At 38.4% G+C, this 20,787-nt stretch overlaps 3 protein-coding genes and 1 pseudogene across 3 annotated transcripts; 1 reads left to right on the top strand and 3 right to left on the bottom strand.

Annotated features, from left to right (window-relative positions):
* Window positions 1–10,111: 10,111 nt before the first annotated feature.
* Window positions 10,112–13,651, top strand: LOC103408857 (MACPF domain-containing protein NSL1-like). Its single transcript, XM_008347676.4, has 7 exons — window positions 10,112–10,715; window positions 10,972–11,210; window positions 11,505–11,700; window positions 11,853–11,933; window positions 12,043–12,226; window positions 12,303–12,469; window positions 12,764–13,651. Exons 1-7 carry the CDS (start codon window positions 10,461–10,463, stop codon window positions 13,451–13,453), a joined length of 1,812 nt encoding a protein of 603 aa, XP_008345898.1. The 5' UTR covers window positions 10,112–10,460; the 3' UTR covers window positions 13,454–13,651.
* A 193-nt stretch (window positions 13,652–13,844) lies between these two features.
* Window positions 13,845–14,612, bottom strand: LOC103435084 (pentatricopeptide repeat-containing protein At4g02750-like). Its single transcript, XM_070821964.1, has one exon. The coding sequence runs from the start codon at window positions 14,610–14,612 to the stop codon at window positions 13,845–13,847; it is 768 nt and encodes a 255-aa protein (XP_070678065.1).
* Window positions 14,613–14,616: 4 nt separating this feature from the next.
* On the bottom strand, window positions 14,617–16,638 carry LOC139187509 (pentatricopeptide repeat-containing protein At4g39530-like; annotated as a pseudogene).
* A 622-nt stretch (window positions 16,639–17,260) lies between these two features.
* Window positions 17,261–20,631, bottom strand: LOC103434826 (protein DEHYDRATION-INDUCED 19-like). Its single transcript, XM_008373183.4, has 5 exons — window positions 20,077–20,631; window positions 19,828–19,967; window positions 18,766–18,843; window positions 18,379–18,665; window positions 17,261–17,622 (listed from the first exon to the last, which is right to left on the bottom strand). The coding sequence occupies exons 1-5, from the start codon at window positions 20,159–20,161 to the stop codon at window positions 17,514–17,516; spliced, it is 699 nt and encodes a 232-aa protein (XP_008371405.1). The 5' UTR covers window positions 20,162–20,631; the 3' UTR covers window positions 17,261–17,513.
* Between the last annotated feature and the right edge of the window lie 156 nt (window positions 20,632–20,787).

The raw sequence follows: 20,787 nt of genomic DNA, 5'->3' as shown, positions 1-20,787 counted from the left end.
TAAATGTTACTACGGTGATATACTCCAGCCATATAAATCATTCCCCAAAATTAAAAAGTGGCAAGAGAAGATGTTTCATTCACACATTTATTTTCTTCTTAAGCACTAGTGTTTGTTTTTAACTTTGAATTTATTGAAGAAGGATAAAAAGTAGAAGTGTTAAAAAACTATTCACGGTTGAATGTCCCAAAAAGGTATTTTATCGAGATCTATGTAAGCACATTTTCTTTTGAGATTGTATGTTATCGTTTTCAAATTAATGCATAAAAAAAAACTCTTTACGATTGAAAATTTCAAACATGAACGTTAAACGAATCGTAAACTCAACAAATTAAGGATTAATGTGTGTGATGAACACATTCAAACACAATTAACATTGTTAGACTAATTTTACTAAATAATATGGGTAATTTATTTTAGTTCATGATCAATTATATGAATATTATATTATTTCTTTAATATCAATTTCCTAAATAGATCGACTAACAATCCATAGTTTGATACAAATATACATAAGAGCGCAACCTCTTTCTACCTCGTCAACGTATTTGGGCAACATAAACCATTTTAACAAGTTGTCGACATAAACTCATATCATATCATGCCGCGTTAACTTTTATTTTCAATTTTTTTAATTCTTAATGTAATTTTTAATTTGTTGCCTTAACTTTCCTTCTTGGGCCCACGCTTTTACCCTCCCTTTGAACCGATCGCCCTTGGACCAAAAGGGCGCTACCTCTCGGCCAATCCGGATCCAACACGTGTCCTTTTATTACGCGTGTTGCTTGGATGCGGAGGACCCCACGCAACCAGCCCCGCCCAGCGTTTCTTACTACATTTGGGAGTGGTTTCTGAGAGCGGTATTGTTTTTATCCGACAGCTCCTCCTCCCCACACTCTCTCTGTTATCGTGATCCACACGCGCATAAAATATTTACTGTCTTTCTAGATTCTATCCCCGCGTTCGTCAGCGTGCTGTTTTAAGCAAATGCTCATAAATCGGTGCTTTTTTATTGTCTATTTCAATTAGCCTTGTCTATTTTTTTTAGAAAAAACTTGTGTAGGGTCGACTTGCCATTAAAATTTGTTGGGTGACATTTACAATTCACTCAAAACTCTTCATGTGATAAGTTTTTTTTTTTTTTTTTTTTTTTTTATGAGTACATTGATATTTTTACATTAAGAGGAGGGAGAGTTCGGCTAAGCCATATAATAGCTAGCCTAATTTGGCATCAAATTCGCCATCCATGAAATTCGAACCAAAGACCTCGAACTTTCAAATGAAGAGGAATATCACTATACTATAGTATTGAGTGGCTCCACGTGATTAAGTTTTAAATATGATGTTTATCAATCCGTAACATTCTTCTATTTTAAAATTTTCATAATTATCTTTTTTACTAAGTATGCATCATGAGATTCAGGTATCAGTTCATATCTTTCCTTCTCCTACTCTCTATCCATTTCATAATTATCCCTTTCAAAATTATACATAAGATTGTTATTAGCATTTCAAAAAAAAATTGTATGTCACTCATCTTACTTTAGATAAATAAAATAAAATAAAAAAGATGGAAGGGTACTTAATGACTTTGGTTTGGGATCTGTGGTCCCCAAGTTTATCTCTTATTTATCAAGATTCTAAAAGGCATCGGAGATCTGTTGACCTAACCCCCCACCTCGGCTTAGGTCTTTAATCAAAAGTATTGATTGTTTTGCAGGCGCATTCTCGTCGATACTGAAGACGGCGGAAATCAACCACCACACCTCGTCGGTGGCTACCATCGCTTCTTGCCGCCTGCCGCCAAGCATCCTCTGTATGCCTTCCTCTCTGTTCAAACTAACATACCGTCTCTGGGTTAGGTTAGGTACCAAGGTCATTGTGTGGGGGTATACATACGACATCAAATGGAATCAAATTCACCGACGAATTGAATAAGGAATCAATACAAAGTTGATGCTTGATCTCCAACTGAATATGATTGAAGGGAACCAGACTTTGCTTTCACTGCTCAATATTTAATACTTGCAGGCGGTAGATGTCGGCAGTGAAAGAGAGAAGCAGTCTTGCGGTGGCGAGGAGGAGGGGAGTACCCGCCAATGGTGGGGCATTTGGGTCTGCGCTGCTTCGTTCTTTTCCTCCAGTATGTTATCAATTTGTTATTTTTTAATTTTAAAACAAAATAATAAAACTTAACACTATTAACTTTCGTATACGGTAGGACAACTACCAAGTAGTGGTAGACATATAAGAGACAAATCCGAGACACAAACTTCGGAACAACAGATCTTTGGCCAAGATTTTCTCAACTCTTATGCATAACAAATTTTACATGCCATGTCATGTATTATTTGTTGAGTTTCGTGTTCATTTGAATCACGGTCTTTATTAATTATATATGACTCGTATATATAGTTAGGGTATGGTGGTTGCTATCTTATCAAGTAGCACGTAGTATTCATGCATGATTCGTCTATATTATGCACGTAGAAATTGATTAGGACTTGTGAGGTTCATGGAAGGGGAAAAACTGCCTTTTAGTTTATATGTTTAACACATTTTTGTTGCTTAACATTATTCTGCCATTTAGAGCGAATGTCGTTTTATAAATAAAGAAGAGTATCATTAAATCGTAGTACTAAATGAAAAAAAAAAAAAAACAGATTTATGCATAGATTTTTTTCTCTTTTATATTTTGTTTTTATTCCTAATATTAGAATTGAATTAGTCCGAGTATAAAGAGACAACAGCAATAAATAAGATTGTGCAGAAGGAAAAAATGAACGTCAGAAAATTATTTCCCAAACGCGGATTTATCCAGATACATTGTCTCTCTATGTGAGAGTGAGGAGAGGCGGGTGAGGTGTCATATTTGGACCAACCAATCACATTGTCTCTTTCATTTGATGCGTATCACAGCCTTCTCTAGCTTTATATCTCGAAACATGATGATGACGATGAAGAAAATGATGGCGGCTCTATGAGTTTGGCCACAGCCACAATTTTTTTTGTGGACCAAGAAATTGAGAAAACAACCTCTAAGTTTTATTTTATTTTCTTCTTAATTAAAGATGCTATCTTATTTGGACAACTAAATGAAAACTACAATTTATAAAAGATCAAAAAATATATTGTGAAACCAATTGTAAATGTGAGTGAGAGAGATGACGGTTGTTGTTGTCAGTTCTTGGCAGACACAATAATTGCTAACGCGAGTCTTATAGTAGAGGCACATATCAAAACAAAAATCTCACAATAACCTTACTACGTAATCCGGTAGTCTTAATGAGAAAAAATGAGTTAATGCAAGGTGTCAATATTCAAGATAATCATCAATGCGCACATAATGGTATAACCAGCCCATAACAGGTGCCTCATCAAAACTTCATTAGGTTAGCAAAAATCCAATAATAGTACCGGAGGTGGTGATCATGATGGTCATGTCAATGGTGGCAAAAAGACAGTTGGAGGAGATTATGGTACAATGATGATGAGTATGACAAGATGGTGGTAGAAGAAGTGATATGGTGGCGGCAATGGCGTCCGCAGTGGTGATGACGGTACCAACGACAATAACGATGTCGGTAATACAGGATGGCTTTAATTGACACAATATAAGCCTATAATGAGCACATCTAAATTTAAAAGTGAAGCAAAGTCCATCGAACTCATGCACAGTACACTTTCTTGTTTAATTTCCCAAGTGTTTCTTATTTCTTTTTAATTTCTTATCCTTCTTTTCAAATGGCAAAAAGAAATACTCTTTTTTGTGTATGGTTGGACTTAGGAAACAAGAAAGAAGCAACCACCTTATCTTCCACCGCCAACAAAAGAAAAAAAAAAAAAAACACAATCCTAAAAGTTGACATAAAACTTAGATTTTATGTTTCCTAGAGAACAACCACCGGAATATATACTCAACCAAACCACTGCATAATGTACACCTCATAATCTAGGCCGCCAATAATATCCAAATAAAACCATCAAACAATATATTTTGGGGACCCCACCAAGTTTATCAAGCTTTATTGGTTGGATTTTCTTTGGAATCATCTTAAAGTGGGACTTGAGCTTTTTGTTACCTCATACTTTAACGTTAATTTTCTTGTTAATATTACAAAATATTGTCCAAACAATATGAGGTGTTAGAAATTCCGTAGAGAATCCCACTTATTGAAAATCTCCTTAACATATAATATTATGAAAGATAAAGCATATCTTAAAGCGTATAAATTTTGAAGGTGAAACGCATTGTCTAATACGTGGCGTCTTTTATTTGTTGACAAATTGCACTTTCTTTATTTAATTGTAATCTCCAGCTATTGGCAGGCGAATTAAGCACGTTAATATGTCATTAATTTTTGTTTGATGACCGTGACACAAAGTGAAGTGATAGGGAAGGATTCCACCTATATTAAATATTATGAACATTTAAAGACATAGATCTACGAGATCTTAATAAATAAAAAATTAATTCAAATAATTTAATCACCGAAGTATTTATTGTTACGTTGCACGAATTTTTTTTTGATAGGAAGCAGTCAAATTGAAGCTAGGGCTATATGCATCTTTATCTTCAAGACAACATATTCCTAGGGCTATATCTAGTGAAATATGAAACAGTACGTGCATATAAAACGGTACATGTATTATTCAGCAACTTTGTTAAAAAGATATTTAAAAATTCAGTTATTTTTCATTTTTAAATATTTATTTATTTATTTTTCAATAATATGTAAAAAAATATATATAGAATATTTCAACTTTACGTGCATTGTTGAATAATATGCCTAAATAACATGTATTAAAAGTGAAAAATGTGTACGTATATCATATGTTGGAATTATGTTGGAATTTTGGAAAACTGTGCAACTTAACGAATTATTAAGATGAATACGAAAAATGAAAATATTTTTGAAAAATACACAACTATGTGTATAATAAGCAAACTTAATTACCGTGAGTGTTCTTTATATGTGTACATTTGACATAAATACTTCATCTTATGCCGATTTTTGGCCACTATGTTGGTGGCACGGGCATGTGTAATTTGGTAGCTAAATTACTCGTTTTGATACATCTGTTGTGCATGTGTGAATCTCTCAATATCACGTTAGCTTTGCGTTTTAAATTCATTGTGATATTTATTGCAGTTGCGTTATATAACCGCTTGTTTTTTTTTCAAATTGTATTGCTTGAGCATTGTAATTACTTTTGAATCAATAACAGTATAACCACTAATTTTCTAATAATATACACATAAACTTGTCGCACATGCATAGTTAAAGCGAAGCTTAGAATAATCTGGTACGCACGTAACGGTGTCACAGTTCCGCTTATTATTGGTTTAAGTGGATGATGACATGCGGTGGTGGTGGCGGCTAGGGGAGGTTGGTTTTTGGTTTTGAGGGCAAAAAAGATGAATGTCACACAAAAAAGCAGACAAATAATTTAAGTGGAAAGGGGTTGTCAAGTGTGAAATGTGAGCGTGAAAGCAAGTAAATATAGTATGTGGGAGTCTTGACTAAATTGCTCCATGGATTTTTCAATGTGTTAATTATGTGCCCTTGGAGCCTAGCCTAGTTTGGACTTTGGACTTTCTAGTATCTTCCCCCCTTGATTTTCTTTGCTTGGTCAAATGCTAACCTCGTTCAAAACATGTTTAACAACAAAAATGTGTGAGGTAATGGTGGGATTAGTTATAATCAACGAGTTAACGACGAGTTAGCATTTTTGTTCACCCTCTGCAGTGACAGTGAGGGTGATGTTCCTTTCTCATTTGATTGTCATTATATTGATTTCAATTTTGAGATTCATATCTTAAACTAACTAAATCAAGGTAATCTAATGACAATCAATCAGGGCAAGCATCACCCCTCTTAAAAAAGGGATATGACAAAATTGGCAGACGCTGCAGACTTAATTGGATTGAGCTTTGGTATGGGAACCTATCAGGTGAGATTTTCAAATTCAAAGAAACCCTGCAATTAAAATTGGACAATCCTTAACCAAATCTTGTTTAATGAAATAAACAAGGGTTTCATAAAACCCGAATAAAAAATGATGGGGTGAGCAAAGTTGCAATCTTAACAAAATATTTATTATGTTAAAAACATGAGTGCAAAGACTTCATAAAAAATCTCGGTTTCAACAGAGTTATCTTTTAAACATTTCTCAAAAGTGGGATTGGGAAAGCAGGTAAAAAGTTGTGACCAGTATGTTGGTGCTGCCATTTACTCTAAAATAAATATCACAACACATAAAGACCATACATTGATTCCTCGAGAAAATAAGGTAGACCATTGACTTTTGACTCTTTCTTTAGTAGTGTGTGGTTGGCAAAGGGCAATAGTAAATTGGTAATTAACAACCATATGAAAATGTCACCCTAATTGATACTTATTTTTTAATCTTTATCTCTTCAAGGGAAAAAAGGAAGGGAAGGGTAGTAGAATAGTTATACAGAGGCGGTTTTGGGTGAAGAGATTTTTCAGTGTGACCGTCACACATGATGGTACATCATATGTCGTTATATAAATGATGAGATATATGTGTTAAAAAGTTAATAACTTAAAAAATAAAATTTTCCACTACTTACATAAAAACAAGTGGTGTACCACCCGTATTCCTGTCACAACTAAAAAATTTCTCTTTTGATGGAGCGAAAGATGCAATCCCACTGAACTTCAAATTTAAAATGGCTTCAAATAATCTTGCCATCTAAAATTTATATATAATAATGTTATACATTTAAAAAATTACGTCTATTACCATTAGCACTTTAAAATATTAGAATGCACAACGAAAAATTTAGGGGAAATTTGGAAAAATAACCAAATTTTAGATCTCATATAGAATTATAACCACTATTTTAATTTTATGATAATTATAACCAAAACTTGATGTAAAAGTATTAATATACCCTTAATACTAAGGTTTCTTATAACAACCTGTTGACCCTAGAAATTACAAAGCCTACGTGGCGCGCAGGCCGAGTATATTCTAAGCTAACTACGTCCTTCGGTGATTGCGGGGCGTGCCAACTCGTCGGCCGAGGCTCGGCCGAGGAGTAAATTTGATGATGTTGCGTTGGGTCGCGCTACTGACTTCTGCGTCTTGCGATTGCGGCCGAGAAAGGAACACGTCTCGGCCTCTTGGGTTCTCGAGCCTGAAGACAAGGCTGCTATTTCTTACAAAGTTCACGAACCGAATTCGGCTTGCAATATGCCGAATGTAATAACTGTGACACCTCACCTCGCCGAGAAGGCTAATGAGATGACCTCGACCAACAAGGATTCGAAAACCCTTCTCGACCGAGACTTGGATAGGTAATCGACCGTTCTCGCCGCAGTGCTGTTGATGCCAACGGAAGATACTGCGAGACCGACCGACTCTACGGTGACAGAGCTATCTATGCCGACTTAAGATATCACCGGTTGCTTCCACAGTGCTGTTGATGCCAACGGAAGATGTGTCAGCGAAAAAAGGAAAAGAAAAAGATCTCAAGTTGTGAGAGTTTGCGCAGGGCAATTTTGTATTGATTTTGTGGGGGCTTTTCCATTGCTGAATGTCTTGTATTTATAGAAGCAGAACACCGAGCCCGAGTTCTAATCCTATTCGAACTAGGTTTCCTTCTCCGGATTAACGTTACCTCAATCAGTCCTACCTCTGCTAGGACTACGAATCTAGTCCTTAACTGAGCCGGATTCGCCTTCTAGTTTTACTGATCTCGTCGAGGGTCCCTATTGTATTAGGACTCGACTTGCACTCTGATTTAACCGATCTAGGCCTAGAAGCCCATGAGCTGAAGCCCCCATGACTTTCTCGCCGTAGTCTTCCCGGGCCGAAAGTGATACCTCCCTCGGCCCAAACTGCTATTTTGGGCCCAAACACAACCACAACACAACCTTTAAACTACCTTAAAATGTTGAGGATTACTGCAGATTGAGGCCACTGAATTAACTTTCTCTTTAATTAGCAAGACAACCTATGAGAATGTTCTTCAGAATGTACTTGTTGACCCTAGAAATTACAAAGCCTACGTGGCGCGCAGGCCGAATATATTCTAAGCTAACTATGTCCTTCGGTGATTGCGGGGCGTGCCAACTCGTCGGCCGAGGCTCGGCCGAGGAGTAAATTTGATGATGCTGCGTTGGGTCGCGCTACTGACTTCTGCGTCTTGCGATTGCGGCCGAGAAAGGAACGCGTCTCGGCCTCTTGGGTTCTCGAGCCTGAAGACAAGGCTGCTATTTCTTACAAAGTTCACGAACCGAATTCGGCTTACAATGTGCCGAATGTAATAACTGTAACACCTCACCTCGCCGAGAAGGCTAATGAGATGACCTCGACCAACAAGGATTCGAAAACCCTTCTCGACCGAGACTTGGATAGGCAATCGACCGTTCTCGCCGCAGTGCTGTTGATGCCAACGGAAGATACTGCGAGACCGACCGACTCTACGGTGACAGAGCTATCTATGCCGACTTAAGATATCACCGGTTGCTTCCACAGTGCTGTTGATGCCAACGGAAGATGTGTCAGCGAAAAAGGAAAAGAAAAAGATCTCAAGTTGTGAGAGTTTGCGCAGGGCAATTTTGTATTGATTTTTGTGTCTTCTGATGTTGCTTGCGCTCTCGTATTTATAGCATCAAAACTCTTAGCCGTGCTGGAGAATTAAAGTCGTGGACATCCCACCATCTCTGATGATAAACCACAGCCATCTTTATCCCAATCAACAATTACCTAGTCATCAGGTAAGATCACATTGGATAAAATGACATATGCCATCTTTTATCCCATATTTTCCCGTGCCTGAGTTCAAAATAAACAGCACCTTTATCCAAGCACCTTTATTGGCTAATGATAATCTAATCCCATCTTTATCTCCATTATATTTGCATAAATGCATGGGAGATAGTCTTCCAATCCTTCACGTACATGCATGATACCAATCTCAATCTCAAGCTGGACTCTTCCGTTTAAACTCTTGATTTCTTGGAGATCGCCCAAATTCAGTATTAATACCTAGAAAAATATTAAAATTCAATAGTCTAGAATCCGCTCATCCAACGGCCTCAATTACTTGGGCCGGTAATGTAAAATCGGGTCCAAACAGTACTAATTCCATAGCTAATTATTATTTTTGTAATTAGATACTTCGATTTAGTGTTTCACTGACTAAATTGCATACATTCCAATATATTTTTCCAGTGGATGAAGAAAGAATACGAAATTGCATATGCAAAGTGAATAGTGAAAACAAAAAAGTGATGAAGATTAATTTCTCATTTTAGGATAGTTTAAAGGTTTGTTTTGGTTGTTGTGAGAAACCTTAATATTAAGGGTATATTAGTACTTTTACTTCAAGTTTTGGTTATAATTATCATAAAATTAATATGGTGGCTATAATTCTATATGGGGTCTAAAATTTGGTTATTTTTCCAAATTTCCCAAAATTTAGAGTGCCAATAGCAATATCGTAAAAAATTATTGTTTTTTCAAATTTATTATATAACAATGCTATATATATATATATATATATATTCTTGTTTGGTTGTTTAAGATTGGATTAATTTTGATTATTTAGTGAAAGTTATGTCTGTAGCTCAATTTACTTATTATTTAATGTTTGTAAATTTACAATGTTGATTCATAAAGTTTGTTTTGATTTAAGTTATTGTTTTCTAACGTCCATACATTGTTTTTTTTTTTTTGGCAATCTATTTTTAGACGGGGCCATTTTATAAATTTCGCACCCAGGGCTCCCGATATCTTAGAGACGGCTCTGAGTTGTAGCATCAAATATAAATTAGTCAGCAATATGTGAAAATTTCGTAATTATGTATTCACTCTTACACTCGAAATTCCGAATTCAATACTTATATTTTGTCATGTAAAAATGGAAACCTAGTAGAAAGGATGAGTAATCAACACTGGGTTTAGTACTTAGAAGTCCAGCCCAATTCAGTATACAAGCAACTCATTTTTCTCGGTCGACGCCGTAGGGAATACCCAAGGACAAAAGGGTAAAACAACAATGCATGAAAGCAGAGACGTCGACGCGTGGTGCGACGCGAAATGAAGAGGAAGAAGCCGCCAACCCCAGCCGCCTACAAAATATCTACGTTCCCACTTGCGTCTTTCCGGCGGAGTCCTCCCGATTCAAAAATCCAGGCCTCCTCCGCAAAACCCATCCAAGGCGGAGAGTCGCTTTCAGCAATCAATGCAAATATTCAAACTTTTTTGATTAATTAGTTGTTAATTTGTTTTAATTTTTTAATTAAATTAAACAAAGAAATCAACTTTGTCTGAGTCTCTTTCTCTCACATCGTTGAAACCTCAAAACCGGAGACTCCAATGGGTCGTCGCCTCAACCTATCAGAACCCTTCAACACTCCCCAAACCTCGATCCCTGTATCCACCCGCTTATTCGCCGCCCGATTGGGTTTGCTCCCAAATCGATGGCTCTCAATGCGCCTCGCTCCGACCCCCAATCCGCCGCCCAGAAGGCCGTCGCGGTGATCGGGTCCGGGTACGATCTCTGCAACGACATCCGGCTCACCGCGTGCAAGCCCATGCTCGTCGACCTTGACCCGACCCGGACCCGCGACCTCTTCGTCCCTGGCGGGCCCGTCGTGCGCGGCGTCTCCACCTCCATCAGGTGCGATAAAGGCGAACGCACCAGGTTGCGCTCCGACGTCGTTTCGTTTAATCAGGTACTGTTTTTTCCTTTCTTGGGAAAGGAAATTCGTCTGCTTTTCGTTTTTTTTGGCGCGAAATGGTTTCTGGGTTTTGATTGTGGTTGGTGATGAAGAATTGGAGAAGATCGAATTTTTAAATTTTTATAGTAGCAACGGTAGAATTTCATTCAGCACGAAACCAGAAGCAGAATAAGAGGTATGGGAGGCACAAAACGAGACAGCCAAAGGCTTTGTTTTCTGCTAACAATCTCTGCTTTGTTTGTATTCCCAGATGTCAGAGCAATGCAACAAGGAACTGTCTCTAACGGGCAAAATTCCGTCTGGTCTGTTTAATGCTATGTTTGGATTCACTGGCTGCTGGCAGAAGGATGCAGCTCCCGTAAAAGCTCTTGCTTGTGATGGTTGGTTGATAACTCTGTATGACATTGAGCTAGCGAGATCCCATGTAAAGCTATCCGAGCATGTGAGACAGGAAGTGCCTTCTACATGGGACCCTGCTGCCCTTGCTGCGTAAGATTTCATTTCTTTATCGGATAGCTCAATTCTCCAATACCTTTAGTGATGGCTTCTGCTGAATTTTTGCGTGTTAATGCTCTTTCACATATTCTTCCATTGTTGAATGCACATAAAAGTTTTTGTTGAGTTAGGCACTTGAAACTATATACAAATTACGATAACATAGAGGTGTAAAAGCAGAATGTATATCGTTCCCCTTGCCGGACGGTTATTTATGTAGATTTTCCAGCTAAGGTTTGTACAACAGTTCTGTGCCACTGCGCTGATGTTTAAGAATTTGAATTCCAGGTTCATTGAAAAATACGGTACTCATATTGTTGTAGGGGTGAGGATGGGTGGAAAGGATGTAGTTCACATAAAGCAGTTGCAAAATTCAAATCTTCATCCCACAGAAGTGCAGGAATTGTTAAAGCAATTAGCCGACGAGAGGTTTTCTGAGGATGGAACTGGATCGGAGTCCAATGATTTATCAGGAAAAACGAAGGTAAGCAGAATTTTGAATTGTATAACCTTGCCTCTTTTTCTTAGAATCTTATGCGCTTCTGTTTTATCTTGATACGTAATTATGAAAGTGGAAGTTGTGGACATTGATGAAGTGACTTATTTTAATTTTAATGTTTATGTTCGTTGTTTCAGGATGACGATTCTATGCACTGGGATGTTCGTAGAATGTATGCACCCTCAATAAGGCGACCTATCATCACACAAAGGAATGATGTAAGCCCTTTGGTGTCCATTTTAACACTTGTTTCACAAATTCATTGAATGTGAAACAATCAACCTGCATTGGATGGATGAAGATATCTATATTTTTCAATTAATGCAGGGTACAGTTACTGTTTGTGTTCGAAGGGGAGGTGTTGATATTAGTCAAAGTCATAACAAGTGGCTTTCAACCGTATCAGAGTCACCTGATGTCGTATTGATGTCCTTCGTGCCCCTAACCTCTCTGTTGGGTGGCGTCCAAGGAATTGGATTTCTAAGTCATGCAGTGAATCTCTACCTTAGATGTACGTATCCCAGTAGCTAAATTATTTTCCCATAAAAAGTTTGAAAACACTCATGTTTCTATGGTAAACCTTGCAGACAAACCGCCAATAGAGGAACTCCATCAATTTTTGGAATTTCAGTTACCACGTCAATGGGCTCCAGTGTATGGCGATCTCCCTCTCGGTCTCAGGCACAGAAAACAAGTATCCCCATCACTTCAGTTCACCTTTATGGGCCCAAAGCTATACGTTAACACTATGAAGGTAAATATCTTGTGATGTAAAATATTGACAAAGTAGCTGCTGATAGCATGTTGGGAATTCCTTGTTCTTTGAAGACTTTCAATTTTATATGTTTTATCAAGCGATGAACTCTTTAAGAAATTCTTAAAACTGGAAAATTGTTGTGTCGATGAGTTGAAAGATGCACTATTCTTTACCTCGATTCGCAAAACATGAAATGAGTTGAAATGTGCTGGAAAATTGTTCACATTTTCATTGATCCTATTACTCATGCTATCGCCCTTGGATTGTGGTTTCTAATTTTACAATTTTCAGGTTGATACTGGAAATCGACCGGTGACAGGAATGCGTTTGTATCTTGAAGGTAAGAAAAGTGACCATCTGGCAATCCATCTCCAGCACCTTTCTACTCTTCCCAGTACTCTCCAACTCTCAGATGATCACAGTTATGATCCCATTGACGAGCCAGAGGAACGAGGCTACTTTGAACCTGTCAAGTGGAGCATATTTTCACATGTATGCACTGCCCCAGTACAGTACAATGGGGCCTGTATTGATGATTCGGCTTCAATTGTGACAAAGGCCTGGTTTGAAGCCAAGTCTGTCGGAATGAGGAAAGTTTTGTTCCTGAGGCTAGGATTTTCAACAGTGGCGTCTGCAAAACTCCGAAGGTCAGAGTGGGAAGGACCCTCAAGCTCTTCTCGAAAATCAGGATTCATCTCGACCTTGATGAGCACAAGGTTCAGTACTGCATTGAATCCGCCTGTGACGCCCAAAAAAGTGGATTTGAATTCAGCAGTTTACCCCACAGGGCCACCTTTACCAAGCAAGGCACCGAAAATGGCGACGTTTGTAGATACCAATGAAATGTTAAGAGGTCCCGAGGACTCGCCAGGATATTGGGTGGTCACCGGCGCCAAGCTCTGTGTAGAGGGTGGGCGAATCTCAGTGAAAGTGAAGTATTCGTTATTGACAATAATGTCAGAGGATTCTATGATGTTGTAAGAAACCAAAATAGGGAAGAAACACATACTTTTGTTGTAAATGTTATACCTTGTACATTGTCCATTCTTAAAATTGATTTGGAACTTCACTAGATTCAAAAAAAAAAATTGATTTGGAACTTGATTCCATATGGTTCAAATCCAAACTGATTTGCCAATGTGATTCTTTTGTGAGAATTAAACAACTATTTTTCCTCCATCATGGCTACCGTACGACAAAAATTTACCGACATCTGATTTGTGATACTGTCATAGTGACGCCACTGTTGAATGTTTTAGTTTTAAGGTTTTTAAGAATAAACTCCTTTTTTCAAATAAAAAATAATATCAATTAATTTATTAAAAATTACACTTTAATAGGCATACAAAATTGTAACATAATTCCACAAAAATCACCAATAATCCCCACAAGAGCATGAGCCATCTTTGAAATGATGGAATCTGTTGACGTCCCTCACAATAATCTCCCTCGAAACAATCTTACAGATGAACTTTAGTGCTGTATGGCAGTCCACACGTACTCTTAGATTCTTCTTCACCCTGATGGGAGCTCCCGGCCGAGTGGCAATCAACGCGAAAGCCACTGTAAGCTTCTCGCTGTGGTAGCGCAGAAGCCGCTGCTTTTCGCCTTGTTCCACGTCATGGAGGTCCATCTCCACCATTGGAACATAGCCGGCTTTGTACAGTAGGTTGAAAAGTTCATCGAATTTCGCATAAACTTCATCGCTTCTTGAATGGCTTCTATCTCCTACTATAAATGTGTGTACCTGGTCTCTGACCTCAATCCAACTCATCCCAGGTTCCTTCTTTACCTGGCCATCTTTCATAAGTTTTCTCATTTTCGCCACATTACCCCACATGCCGGCTGATGTGCAAATGTTTGCAAGAAGTACGTGAGTACCAGATTTCTCGGGCTCAAGAACTAAGAGCATTTCAGCAGCGCACTGGCCAAGCTCAACATTTTTATGGATTCTCGCAGCACCAAGAAGTGCCCCCCAAACAGATGTGTTCGCTTGAAATGGCATTGTGTTGACAAGCTCCGTTGCCTCATTTATCTTCCCTGCTCTGCTAAGGAGATCAATCATGCAAGCATAATGCTCTTGCCTCGGCACAACTCCAAACAACTCTGTCATGGACTCGAAATACTTTTTGGCTTCCATTACCAAACCTGGGTGATTGCAGGCACAGAGGACACTTACTAAAGTAATGTGATTGGGGGAAACACCATTACTAAAGTAATGTGATTGGGGGAAACACCATCCTCGAGCATCTGAGTGAATAAGTTGAGGGCCTCTCTTCCATGCCCGTGTTGAGCGAGTCCTCCAATCATTGCAGACCATGAAACTATCCCTCTCTCAGGTACCTCAGTGAAAGCACGATCCTCATCTTCTATGCTTCCACATTTTGCATACATGTTAACAAGAGAGTTCCCCACAAAAGGATCGGACATGAATCCAAACTTGAGAATGTGAACGTGGATCTGTTTCCCTTGCTCTTATGCAGACAAATTTGCACAAGCATTCAGAAGAGAGCTGCATACAAATGAATCAGATTTGTTTTCCCTCTCCAGCATTTGCAAGTAGAGTTTTAGAGCTTCTTCTCCTTGTTCATATTGCGAATAGGCTGTGATCATCGATGTCAAAGCCACCGCATCCTCAATTGGGCATTCTTTAAAAATTCTTGCCGCGTCTTCTACTCTGCCACATTTTCCATATGTATCAAGAAGGCTATTTATAACATACATATCAGACTCAAAACCTGTTTTGATAGAAAGTGAATGAACTTGTTCACAAACATCAATGGCCTGCACGCTCGCCGTGGCTTTGAGGACTGTAGATAAGGTAGTCTGGTTAAATTCTCCTCCCTCCTTGTACATTTCAGAAAAGAGGGATACGGCTTCTATATCTTCCCCATTCTGCGAATGTCCCGAGATCACAGCATTCCATGCAATCATGTCCTTCTTCGGCACCATATCAAAAAGAACCCTTCATCATCTCACACTTGCAATACATATCTATCAGTCCAACATTGACAAATGAATCTGATTCCGTATCCATCTTTATCAAGAAAGAGTGTAACTGCCTACCCAATTTCTTGGACCCCAGTCCAGCACAGGCTTTAAGTGCGCTCGACAATGTGAACATATTTGGACGGATTCCTGATCCTTTCATTTGCCTAAAAAATTTTAGAGCCCGATCATGGTACTCGTGAAGAACACAGCCAGCAATAACAGCATTCCAGGAAACAATATCAGGCTGTGCGATTTTCTCAAAAACTGTTGCTGCATCTTCAAGACTTTTGACTTATGCATATATGTCAACAAGCGCATTTGCTGAGAATGAGTCGGATTCGTACCATATACCCATGAATTTTCCTTCCGTGACTTCCATCCCCGAGCCCAGTGCATGCGTTTATTCTTCTAGATAGACTGTACTCGTTAGGTCTTACTCCACTTAGAATCATTTCCTGAAACAAATCCATTGATTCTCCATGAAAATCACTCTGCACATAACAAGAAAACAATGCATTCCACGAAACAACATTCCGTTCTGGAATGGCATCAAACAGCCTCCTAGAATCCCCAAACTCCCTGCATTTCGCATACATTACAACCAAAGTATTTGCAACAAACTCATCATACTCAAACCCCGTAAACAGCGCAACCGCGTGAACCTGCTTTCCGAGTCCCAAATCTCTAGTAATAGAGCACGCTTTAAGAACACTCGGAAATGTAAACTCATTGCACTTAACTCCCAACGAGTGCATCTCACGGAACGCCGAAAGGGACTCTTTTCCAAGCCCATTTTGGGCATACCCAGATATCAAAGCAGACCAAGAAACCAAATCTGGTTCAGGACTTTCATCAACCAGTTTCCGGGCGTGCCCAAAAAACCGACATTTCGAATACAAATCAACGAGATGGTTCGGAAGATTCGGGTCCTCAGAACATCCGAATCTGATCATGTGGGCATGGATTTCTCTGCCCACAGCAACAGATTTGGAAGCAGTGCATTGCGACAGAAGCTTAGAGTAGGATACAGAAGTGGGGGTGAAATTAGGGTTTAGGGTTTTTGCTTCGGTGCTGAAATGAAGGGAGGTTTGGAGGTGTTTGAATGGCAGGTAAAGTAGTTGGGGAAGAGGGTTTTGGAGGGAGTGGAGGCTTCTTATATGTGGTCTCACGTAAAACGTGTGGAAGAGGCTAGTTATATTAAAAAGTTTGAAAGATGCTTCAATATACGTGGTCTCACGTAATTTGATATAATTTTAACAAAAAGAGCTAAACACTCCAAAAAAGTGTGTAACGTGAGATCGCATATGATCTGTTTAGATTGACAAAACTTTGTTGTTATGATTACAATCTGGATTTCAAAAACTCAACAGAAAATATTTATGTAACTTGATAAATGGTAAGGCCGTTCCCAAATGATTTATAACATTTTCCTAGATGTCAACAGAAAAATCTTGTGAATTCTAAATACTTTTTCATAAAGAATTAAGTGATATAACTCATGATTTTGAATCGGATTTTGCATGCCGAAGTCATCATCCTTTCGTGTTATCCATTTCTCTATCCCAACCAATAATCTGATCGATCACGTCACCTATCTGACCAATAAAAATTAGCCGGTTAATAATCCACATCTAACGTTGTTTCATCCCTTATGTAGCTTTGTTCACAAATTTTCCGGCCAAAAGAACATATCGGGAACAACAGAATGAATTGAAAAGCTTCATTGTTCATCAGAGGATTGAATTGATCTGCTGAAAACTTCACATTCACCCGTTTATATGTACAAAAGCCGAAAACTATCATAAATTAATCTTCTCCATTGACTAAAACAACGAACGTTACTTCAGAACGCATTACATTCTCGAAGATAAGGTGCTAAAGATAAAGATAGGTTATTCTGATCAAGAACTCATAGCTAATCTCATTCGAGGCACGTATTCGGTTGTTTAAGAAGGTAAAACCATTAGAAACCCGCCCGATAAGTGCCCCCTAACAAGATTTTGAATAACTGATCATTTTTATTATCGTAGGTACAACTTACTGTCTCCAATCAGTCACCTAACAGTGTTGAGAGGAACAGATCTTGCACGAAACCAGCTCTTCCAGTAGCTTGTCGAATCCTTTTCTCCCGCTCTTCATAACTCAAGGAAGGATCAAAACTGCAAAAGAGAGAGACGGAGAGAGACGGAGAAAGAGAGAAGAGAGAGACATATTTCAGATTCAAAGAACAGCATTGTAGGCTCTTACACAAGCAATAATCCGGAAAGATGGGCATCATCGGATAATCCTCTTCACCATCAACAGTTCTGATTACATTAGCCCCTGATTCATTATCATTGTTTACACCTTTAGGTGAACTAAGAAATGCTATAAATTGAGTGATTTGGTTACACTGATCATGAACCCCAGCATACTTGGCGTAGTCGCATTGTCTAGAGCAAATGTGCTACCCCATATGCACCCAAGTTCAATCCCCCTCCCCACAGTTTAGATTCTTTTAAAGTAGAATATTTGCTTGCATCAGAAGGAGAATCCCTGTATTAACACAAAACTCAAACCAAGGCGTCGACTTGGCACCACCTTTGTCACTAATATTTACACCTTGAAGAGGCTTGAACACCACACCCACCCAAACAAAAGTTGGCAATACTGTACAACCAAGGTTGGTGATTTTATCTACCAATAATTTTGGTGCACTCATAACATGCAGAACGAGTTTTAGGAAGAAAGAAATAACCATGTACGTGAAATAATAAACTTACGCTATACATTGGAAGGTAGCAACTAGGTGATAATCAGCATTCAAACAGTAGTGTGACGATGAGAACCATGTCATGCATCATATTCAAACAATTAAATGGCTATCGAAAGATGATGTCAATTAAAACCAGTTTGTGATAAACATGAAACAGTACCTTGATTTCCAAATATGTGATGGCACCGCATTCTTTGCGGAAGTGTCCTCAGTAGTGGTTACCACAGATTTTGAAATTTCATCTGCTCCGGAAGCAGGGAAATTCAAAATAAGTGATGACAAGAATGGATCGGTTGCCGCTGCATTAGACACATTAGCATTTTCTGATCGATATCCACCGCTCCCTAGAAGCACCTGGAGATGAGCCTCACGAAGATCCCGGCCAAGGAGAGACAGTGCCTGACTGTTAGGAATAGCAACTCTACGCAATCTGCGACGTCTCTGCAAGTGGTATTCAGTCAAGGAAACTAAAAGGGCAATCAAGCTTTTGTACATAGATATGTTATCAAGCATTCCAATTTACTAAATTTTCCAGTTTAAAGGATATCTTGAACAAGTGTCCATGCTGCAGTGTGATATGACTTAACATATCCCGTGAAACTTTAACGGAGCAAATGGGACAAATCTGCAAAAGGAGAAAGTAAAAACACAGTCTTTCTTGCATGAAATATCGACTGAAGTAAAAAATAAAATATAGATGAAAACCACAAAACCAGTTAGTCTCATCTGCCATCAATTTCAGGGATAAGAAATAAGGGGCAAAATTTACAAGTATGCAACACAGTCCGGTTGATAAATTTTGTAGCTTATAATACAAAGACAATCCATGCTTTACTTGCTGCAAAATATTTGAAATTGCTCGAGCATCAACAATAGTTAGAATGAATTTCCTATTTCCCTACGCGTTTTACAAACCCGAAAATGCATTTGTTTCAGTCGTATGAAGAAAAGCAAGCAACAATCAACTACTTTAGCCCTCTTATACAAAACACGTCACACAAATTTCAGTCTATGGAAGGGTCTATCAAATATTTCATCACGGGATTTCCACCACCGCTGTGTTCTCATTTGGCACTCCTCCCTTTATTTATATCCCGCGATTCTCCTTCGATTTATCAATGCAAAGCGAAGGAAAAAAAGGATAGCGGTGCAGAGTGACAAAAAGAGAGTGCGAAAATCATTTTTGTCACACGTTCCTCAGCTAAAACATGAATCATATGATTGCATTAGCTGATTTTGGAAAATTTGGGTTGTATTTACTCCTCGTGCAATTAACCGAAAACAAAAACAAAATTCAATTCATTTCACCATGGTATGAATCCTTTCAAACATTTCAGGTAACAAAGAACGATAATTCGGTGCATTCATAGCCCTCTCTTTCTTCTTTATTTCCCTAAGTGGAAAACGCTACGATATTTTAGCAGTTATGTAGTTACATGCCACCTTTGATGAATCGAAAAGTCAATCGCAGAATTCCAAATTGGGTAATAACATTTGGCCGACACAAAAGACAAAGATCATAGCTTTGTCCTCCGGAGGAACCAAATCATAAAACTTTATGCGACAAAAACTAAATCGAACAAAAAAAAGACAATAAGCAAGAACGTACGGTGACTTTAGATTCGCAGGAGTGCTCGTCTTCGAGGTGGGAACACAAGGACGCGATGTCGAAGTCCTCGTAGCAATACGGGCACGGGAAGTCGGGTCGGACCTCGTCTTCTACCTCGAAATCATCGATGCTTAACCGATCTGTAATTTTTAAAATTTTCCACAGAATTAACAAAAAAAGGAAAAAAAAAAAGTAAATAGAGATCAGAAATGAAAAACAAGAACAGAGGAGGAAGAGGGGCGTACGGACCGAAGTGGGAGCTCTGGTGGTGGTGCTGCGTCGTGTACTGGCGTTTGGCGGCGGCGAGGCGGGAGGTCCAGAACTCGGAGTCCATTGAAGACGGATTCGACTCGACTCAAATCGGTTCGATTCGATTCGATCAGGTGCTAAAGCTAAGCTCTTTGATTAATTTTAAATTTCAAATTTCTGATAGAAAAAGTACAAATTTTTAGAAAATGTTGAATTTGTGAATTATTTGAGTTGGTTTCTCTTTCTGTGAGATATTATTGAAGTTTGATCTCTGCACCAAAATACCAAGAGAGAAGGAGAGACGGAGAGAGATTTGAGGAGGAAGGAAGCTGGAAGCATATATAAATAGAATTATATATATATATATATATATATGTATGTATTTATATAAAAGCTAAAATATTTAGATATATTGAGATTCTGGAAGCAGATAAATAAATAAATAAATAAATAAATAATATAAGTTGTGGATAATTTGACTTTTTCGTAAGAATGACTCCATGAGGAAGCATCAGACATTGGACGGAGGCTGCTGAGTGCTGATTAATTATGGGTTATATCTTTAATCATTTTCTTCAGGTTTAAATATTAATTAAGGGTAATTAATTGTGGGAATAATATTTAAAATTTTTGTGGTCAGCACTGAGGTTTTGTTTTCTTCCTCTTTCTGTTGAAATTGAAGAAACAATTAGGAATCTTTATTGTTTGGAA

This window comes from Malus domestica, chromosome 05 (genome assembly GCF_042453785.1).
Source record: "Malus domestica chromosome 05, GDT2T_hap1".
NCBI classification, from domain to species: domain Eukaryota; kingdom Viridiplantae; phylum Streptophyta; class Magnoliopsida; order Rosales; family Rosaceae; genus Malus; species Malus domestica.
This window is presented reverse-complemented; position numbering and strand designations above follow the sequence as displayed.

Bases quoted from the DNA above. Each gene is read 5' to 3' on its own strand.
- LOC103435084 (XM_070821964.1), bottom strand. From the start codon at position 14,612: ATGGAAGCCAAAAAGTATTTCGAGTCCATGACAGAGTTGTTTGGAGTT.
- LOC103408857 (XM_008347676.4), top strand. From the start codon at position 10,461: ATGGCTCTCAATGCGCCTCGCTCCGACCCCCAATCCGCCGCCCAGAAG. The intron at 10,716-10,971 runs GTACTGTTTTTT...TTGTATTCCCAG, and splicing joins ACGTCGTTTCGTTTAATCAG to ATGTCAGAGCAATGCAACAA. The intron at 11,701-11,852 runs GTAAGCAGAATT...TCGTTGTTTCAG, and splicing joins ATTTATCAGGAAAAACGAAG to GATGACGATTCTATGCACTG.
- LOC103434826 (XM_008373183.4), bottom strand. From the start codon at position 20,161: ATGGACTCCGAGTTCTGGACCTCCCGCCTCGCCGCCGCCAAACGCCAG. The intron at 19,968-20,076 runs GTCCGTACGCCC...TAAAAATTACAG, and splicing joins CCACCAGAGCTCCCACTTCG to ATCGGTTAAGCATCGATGAT. The intron at 18,666-18,765 runs ATATCCTTTAAA...ACTGAATACCAC, and splicing joins AGCATGGACACTTGTTCAAG to TTGCAGAGACGTCGCAGATT.